The following is a 6,808-nucleotide window of genomic DNA, read 5'->3' as shown; positions in this document are numbered from 1 at the left end:
ATACCCATGTTTCATACTAAACTCTCCACTAGGTTATCAAAAACCTATAATTTGGGGGTTTGAGGTATGAGTTTGGAAGATTGAATTTTAGAACTAAACATCAACTATGAGTTTGAAATGACCAAAACTCGTACCTCATACTTGAGAAGTCTGATACTTGAGAAGTCTGAATCAGACGACCCGTAAAAGAATTACCAGTTATCAGTTTAACCTACCATTTAATTCTATAGCAGACTGAAAAATGCATATTATAGAAATTTATCGTACTACTAACGTCTCGTAATAGAATCAATATTGTAGAACATAATTTAGTATTATACCAAATGACTTTACTATAGAATAAGAAGGTTTACCAAAAAAATAAAAATTATAATCAGTCGATCAAAAGAAAACCTGTTGGGTATGCAATGCAATGAAATACAACACAGAGGGGGTGAATGTGTTTTTTGAATTTTAATTAACTGTGAAAATGTTTGGATGTTTGGAACAAAGAAGATATATGAACTTGTAGTGATAAAATGTTCAACTGTAAACACACGGAATAATTATCAAAAATTCACTTGATTGTATTAATAAATTTATTTTGCTACAAATCTGTGTTCTTGAAGATAAAACCTTAACTACAATTCTTGAGATAGAGTACTATACTTTTCCTAGGTATGTTTTTTACTTCTAAACAAAGTATAGACCAACAACAAGGGTTCACAAAACTTGCACTAAAATGAACTAACACAGTTTCTAAAGTTATTTTGTCTATTTCCATTTCCAGTGTTATCAAATCTATACAGAATTTATTAGGTTTGTGACCTTCCTTTATCCGGTGAATCTTGACCCTTAATCTTGTATTCAGGTTAAATATTAAATCGGAACCAAACCGCATAATTGCGATTTATTAAAAGTTTGAGTCTAACTCAAACCTTGTAACCCCATAAAATCAAATCACTCGGTTCAGTTTCAGTCGGTTCGATTTATCAGTTTTTGGCAATTTAAAACATTTCTTATAAATGAACTCGGGACATAAAATAATATTTCTTCTATTTATACATTTTTTTTCTAAAATTCACATAAATAATTAAATAATTATTCTTTCATATCAAAGTTAATCACCCTTATTAATTGCAAATAACTAATGTTTAATAACATGCTGATCAATTTAGTAGTAAAAAATAAATATTCAATGCAAAACATATATAAAAGTCTTCATCAATATTTTTAAAGTAAAATAATGCGAAATCAATTAATATACATAATAAGTTGGTGATTATTTGATAAAGTTTAACACAAATTTATTTTATAATTATAGGATAAATTTATTTTACATAACGTAAATATAAAATAACATGGTTTGATTAAATTACTTTAAAAGTCGGCGGACTATGGGGTCTAAAATGAGATGAACAAGCGTACTATTATGAAATTTTGCAAAACCGCCCCAGTAACTAACATCTCCCGCCATACTGAGTTGCAAAATTAGTGAAATAAACTAGGACTGTATTAAAAAGAGGGGGTGTGAATGGAGATTGAGCGTCGGATCCTCCGGCTCCTCCACGGGCATAAAACCCGAACCCGACTCCGTGAAATTCACGGGCACTTCCTCCGTCACCATCTCCACCAATCAAACCAATTACTCTCCCATTTCGTCTCCGTTTGCGCCGCCTCTAACCAACTCTCTTATGCCTACACTCTCTTCCAACATTCCCCATACCCCAATATTCTCCTCTTCAATTCCATCATCAAAGCTTTTTCTCTCCACCCTCCATTCCACTACTCTATGCATTTCTTCTCCGTTATGAGAAATCGCGGTATTTGGCCTAATGAGTTTACGTTTTCGCCTTTGTTTAAGGCTTCTTCCAATATTCTTGATTGTAGGCTGGGTCAAGGACTTCATTCTGAGGTTATTGTTATGGGCTTCGACTGTTTTAGTAAGATTAGGATTCCCCTTGTTGAGTTTTATTGCAAGTGTGGAAGAATGGATGATGCACGCAAGGTGTTTGATGCAATGTTTAACAGAGATGTCATTGTTTGGAACTTGATGCTTTCTGGGTTTTGTAAAACAGGTGATGTTGAGTTGGGTTTGCGCTACTTTAGGGGAATGACGCAACGGACTGTTGTTTCTTGGAATTCAATGATATCCGGTTTGGCTCAATGTGGTTGGGATAGTGAAGCTATGAGGCTGTTTCAGGAAATGAGAAATGAAGGATTTGATCCAGATGAGACGACAGTGGTTATTATGTTACCAGTTTGTGCGCGTTTAGGTGAGGATCATGGTCTTGGGGAATGGATTCATTCTTATGCTAAATCAAGTGGACTTTTTCTGGATTTTATATCTGTAGGTAATTCACTGATTGATTATTATTGTAAACGAGGGGTTTTAGAAAGTGCTTTTAGTGTATTTAGGGATATGCCTCGAAAAAATGTTGTTTCATGGAATGCAATGATCTCGGGTCAGGCTTTTAATGGAAATGGTGAATGTGGGATTGCTTTGTTTGACGAGATGATAATTGAACATGGTGTGACCCCCAATGATGCAACTTTCGTGGGGGCTTTAACGTGTTGCTCACATGCTGGGCTGATTAAAAGAGGTGGTGAATTGTTAAGTTCTATGGTTTCAAATTATTGTATTCATCCTAAGCTTGAGCATTATGGGTGCATGGTTGATCTTCTTGGACGTAGTGGATGTTTAAAAGAGGCTTATGAGTTAATAAAGGCCATGCCCATTAAACCAAATGCTGCAATATGGGGTTCCCTGCTCAATTCTTGTCGTCATTTTGATGATGTTGAGCTTGCCATGCTTGCAGCTAAGGAACTTATTGAAGTCGAACCATGGAATTCTGGTAATTATATCTTGTTATCAAATCTTTATGCGGAAAAAGGACATTGGAATGAAGTTGAAAATATTAGGCTGTTGATGAAGAAGTATAACCTTCAGAAAGAACCAGGACAAAGCATGGTGTAATAGCTGTCATAAAGAGGTTTAATTTATTAATGACGTTCCTTTGTGCAGATAACTTCCATTAAGAGGTTTAAATGATTAGCGACGTTCCTTGGTACAGACCATTACAGTAGATCAGGAATGACTTATCTTATAGCAGGGTTTGTATTTTACAAGATTGACTGATCAAGTCCGACAAGTGGCACTGTAGTTCAAGCCCCAAACAAATTTGACTTCGAGCTGGTTTATCTAGACTTCCGGAACTTGATGATTTTAACAAACTGAGCTTGAACAAGATTTCCTGTCAGCTAATAATTTTGGGTTCCGTATTAAGCATCAAATGCTTAACTTCCGACTGTTTCTTGCTCAACAAAGATCTGGTTGCAGATTAATTACAAGTGAGACGGTTACTTTTGTATGCAAAAGGTTTCTTTACTCGAATAAGTCTGCCTTGGTCCTACTCGCCTCAGATAAGCAATTCAACTGATTAGCGTGATCATGGTGTTTGGATTCACAGCTGTATGTAGAACACAGTGGTGAGAATATAAAATTAATAAAATAGAGTTAAGTGTTAGGAAACCTCTTTTTATCTGCTATAGAGTTTCTGCTGTAAACCAATATAACTTTTTGTAATCTTCGTTGTAAATTTAGATTACGGGAACTCAATTCTTTCAATGGGAATTGTCATCCGAACAGGCAGTGCTTACCTTATGAATCTGTAAGATTGGGATTTGCAAATTTTAATTGAATGCCTAATTGTTTGGAGAGGAATGCTTCTTTTACTTTCTTTAGTATTCACCCTTCATGACTTAGGCGATGCTTGAAAGAGCTCTTCTGATTTTTTTTCATAGTCGTACTAAATACACAGGTTCTGATTTTCGGAAAATTTTGCTTTGTATTTTGTTCTTCGCTTCTTCAACAATCTTTATACTGCATATTCTTTCTTATTCAATTATTTTTTTGCTTCGTCTTACATCATGTAATTTCTAGTATAGCAGCTGCATCGCAGAATAGATCCATTGATGTCTAATTGAATGCCTAATTGTTTGGAGAGGAATGCTACTTTCTTTAGTTTTCACCCTTCTAGACTTGGCGATTCTTGAAAGGGCTCTTTTGATTTTTTATTCCATAGTCCTACTAAATACACAGGTTCTGATTTTCGAAATTTTTTGCTTTAAATTTGTTTGTTCTTCGCTTCTTCAACAATCTTTATTCAATGGTGTGCACCTCACAACTACAATGGTTCCTTCCTTTTTTTTTATTAGGGAACTTTCCAAATAAGCAATAGTGAGATTAAGCTTTTTAACAAAGAACAAAAGAGGCAAGTTAAGAATAAAAAAAATTGCATAGTTAGCTATTGACGAAATATAAAAACCAAAAAGTTGTACAATTTTTACTAAATTTGAAATAACATTAATCTTTATCATCGTTCGAGCTGCAACAGAATTGACCTTGTTTCTTTATCTAGCTTAAATCCCCCTGTCTCAGCCTCCCTGCAGACCTCCTTGAATTTGGCCAGCCTCCCTGATTCTGCATAAACTTTGATCATGTCTCTGTAAATGCCAAATGTTGGAGAGAAACCTGCCTCCTTAAGTTTGGAAAAGTATCTTGCAGCTCGTGAAACATCTTTTAAAGCAACAAAAAGCTTGATAACTACACGGTAAGCTGGAAGATCAAATAAACAACTCAAAGATTCCATTTCCCATACGAGAGCCAAAGCCTCCCTATATTTTTCTTCAGTATAACGACTGTGAACTAGTGTAGTGTACATTACAATACTAGGCTCGCCCCCAGACTGTTTGAACCAATTAAAGAAACTCTCCACAATTTCAAATTTCTCAAGTCTTATACAGATTTTCATTAGTGCAGTGCAATCTTGTTGTGTTAAGTTCAAGTCTTCTCTTTCTCCTAACTTCTCCAATAACTCAGTTACAAGTACGTACTTGTCCGGATTTTTCCCAAGTTCCAGTATCAGCTTTGCATAGATGCCGGCATCCAAAACTCTGTTACCACTCCTGGCATCTGAGAGAAGCTTCCAAGAAAGCTTCAGATTCCCCCCTTTAATCAAACCCCTTATCATTGCCTCGTACACATTCTTGCTAGCCATACCTGTAAAATTTTCAAGATTAAATGGCATCTTCAAGTCTCTTGTTCTAGCCAAAACTTCAACAGTCGATGCAAGAATTCGGTCATCTGGGAACAAGAGGGGTTGCTTCTGAGCCCAACAAAATATCTGTAGAGCTCTATCAGGAAGATCCATATGACCCAGTTCACGGATTGTCAATGATAAAGACCCTTTCCGAATAAAGCGAGCATAACTGTTGAGAACAACGGAGGCATCTTCATCAGGTGGTAGGCTTCTAATTTCTTTCGCCAGCTCAATCAAGAAATTTGGGCTCTTGTACAGCTGTCCAGATACTGATTTCCGTGAAGAGAGAGTGATATTTTTGGGATTAGGAAGTCGTAAAGGTCGAATCTTGTAAGGCAGAGGGAGGGGAAGAGGTCTTTCCCTGTTCAATTTTCCTGGCTTTTGGGGTATCCTCCCTTTAAATAGAGATGATATTGCTTCAATCTCATCTGAGCTCCAATCAACATCATTCTCTTCTTCGTCTTCTTCTACATTCTTATCATCTTTTCTTCCTTTAACTACATCATCTTCGCCATCATAGTCGTCATAAAAACAGGTTTCAGACTCCTCAACAAAATCAAACAAAAGACGTTCGGCCATTGGATTCTCACTTTTACCAGATTCGTCATTCACTGGGCTTGTTTTCTTCCTTAAGAATGTGTTGACACCAAGATCTGGCGGCAGCTTTGTCCGCCTTGGATAACGAAGGTTCTTGGTTAATTTTTGATAATATATTCTAGTGTTTGAATGTGCGAAATTTAATACCAAACCACGTTCACTTAAACAATTTGGAACTCTGACAAATTGGCCAAACGACATTCCATGACCGGGTGAATACAGATTACAAGACAAGTATACGCTATCCATGCCCTTATTTCCCTAAATCGTCTCTACGAATAAAGAGATAATGTATCTAACAATATGATTAACAGTATCTCAGCAATTATTTGGACTTAGAACAGAGTTTCCATCAAACAATTGGTGTGTCACATACAGTTAAGAAGATTTACCCTGTAGAATATCAAGAATTACAAGTGTAACGATAACTGTAACCGAACAAACTTTAATTTACAAAAAATTCACACACATCACCAACCAAACATTGCTCTACTGTAATCCACACGAAAACAAACGCTTATATATATACACACATCACATGATAAAAGTACACAAAACAAGATGAGCGTGCTGTATAAACATGAATCTATAGAGTAAGAGAAAGATGAACAGAAAACAGACCTTAAAATCAGCCTCTTACGTTACTGACTACTGAGCAGAAACAAAACAGACCCTATATTTTCTAATTTTTCTAAAAATAGACTTGTCCAAAATAATTATCTGGAAAATCTATCCATACTATACTTGGCCCGGACCGTACCCGATTTACGGGTCTTAGACCCGGACTAAACCGAAAGTAGCCGGGTCCGGTTCTCATCCTTAAAATTGAAAAATAAATAAATCCGGTCCAGTCCCATATTTAAAAAAAGTCCCGTCCTTAACCAAATTCAAGTATATAATAATTTTATCTTAATCTTATATGTTAACAAATATTAAACATTCACAGGTATTATATTTTAATGATCAAAATTATTAGGTGAATAATTAATATAATAAAATAGGTCCACAGTACACTGTAAATTACTAATTTTTGTAATTCACGTGACGAGACACTGATATCTATGTATTTACAAATTATTGACTATTAAAATATTAAGATATGTATTTATTTTTAAATTTTTATTGCTATA

At 35.3% G+C, this 6,808-nt stretch overlaps 2 protein-coding genes across 3 annotated transcripts; one reads left to right on the top strand and one right to left on the bottom strand.

Moving 5' to 3' along the window:
- Nucleotides 1–1,407: 1,407 nt before the first annotated feature.
- LOC141663920 (pentatricopeptide repeat-containing protein At1g09190) lies at nucleotides 1,408–3,964 on the top strand. Its single transcript, XM_074469766.1, has one exon. It carries the CDS (start codon nucleotides 1,514–1,516, stop codon nucleotides 2,954–2,956), a length of 1,443 nt encoding a protein of 480 aa, XP_074325867.1. The 5' UTR covers nucleotides 1,408–1,513; the 3' UTR covers nucleotides 2,957–3,964.
- A 301-nt stretch (nucleotides 3,965–4,265) lies between these two features.
- LOC141668760 (pentatricopeptide repeat-containing protein At2g01860) lies at nucleotides 4,266–6,422 on the bottom strand. Of its 2 annotated transcripts, none has more exons than XM_074475767.1 (2): nucleotides 6,300–6,422; nucleotides 4,266–6,071 (listed from the first exon to the last, which is right to left on the bottom strand). In XM_074475767.1, the coding sequence occupies exon 2, from the start codon at nucleotides 5,925–5,927 to the stop codon at nucleotides 4,356–4,358; it is 1,572 nt and encodes a 523-aa protein (XP_074331868.1). In that variant the 5' UTR covers nucleotides 5,928–6,071; nucleotides 6,300–6,422; the 3' UTR covers nucleotides 4,266–4,355. The 2 variants fall into 2 exon arrangements, with proteins under 2 accessions (XP_074331868.1, XP_074331869.1); XM_074475768.1 differs by having other exon boundaries at nucleotides 4,266–5,754; nucleotides 6,300–6,399.
- Between the last annotated feature and the right edge of the window lie 386 nt (nucleotides 6,423–6,808).

The sequence above is a fragment of the Apium graveolens genome, chromosome 6, assembly GCF_009905375.1.
Source record: "Apium graveolens cultivar Ventura chromosome 6, ASM990537v1, whole genome shotgun sequence".
Classification (NCBI taxonomy): Eukaryota; Viridiplantae; Streptophyta; class Magnoliopsida; order Apiales; family Apiaceae; genus Apium; species Apium graveolens.
Note: the sequence above shows the minus strand (reverse complement) of the source record. Positions and strands in the feature narration are given on the sequence as shown.

What these genes read in the sequence shown, in the direction of transcription:
- LOC141663920 (XM_074469766.1), top strand. Translation starts at nt 1,514, where the DNA reads ATGGAGATTGAGCGTCGGATCCTCCGGCTCCTCCACGGGCATAAAACC.
- LOC141668760 (XM_074475767.1), bottom strand. Translation starts at nt 5,927, where the DNA reads ATGGATAGCGTATACTTGTCTTGTAATCTGTATTCACCCGGTCATGGA.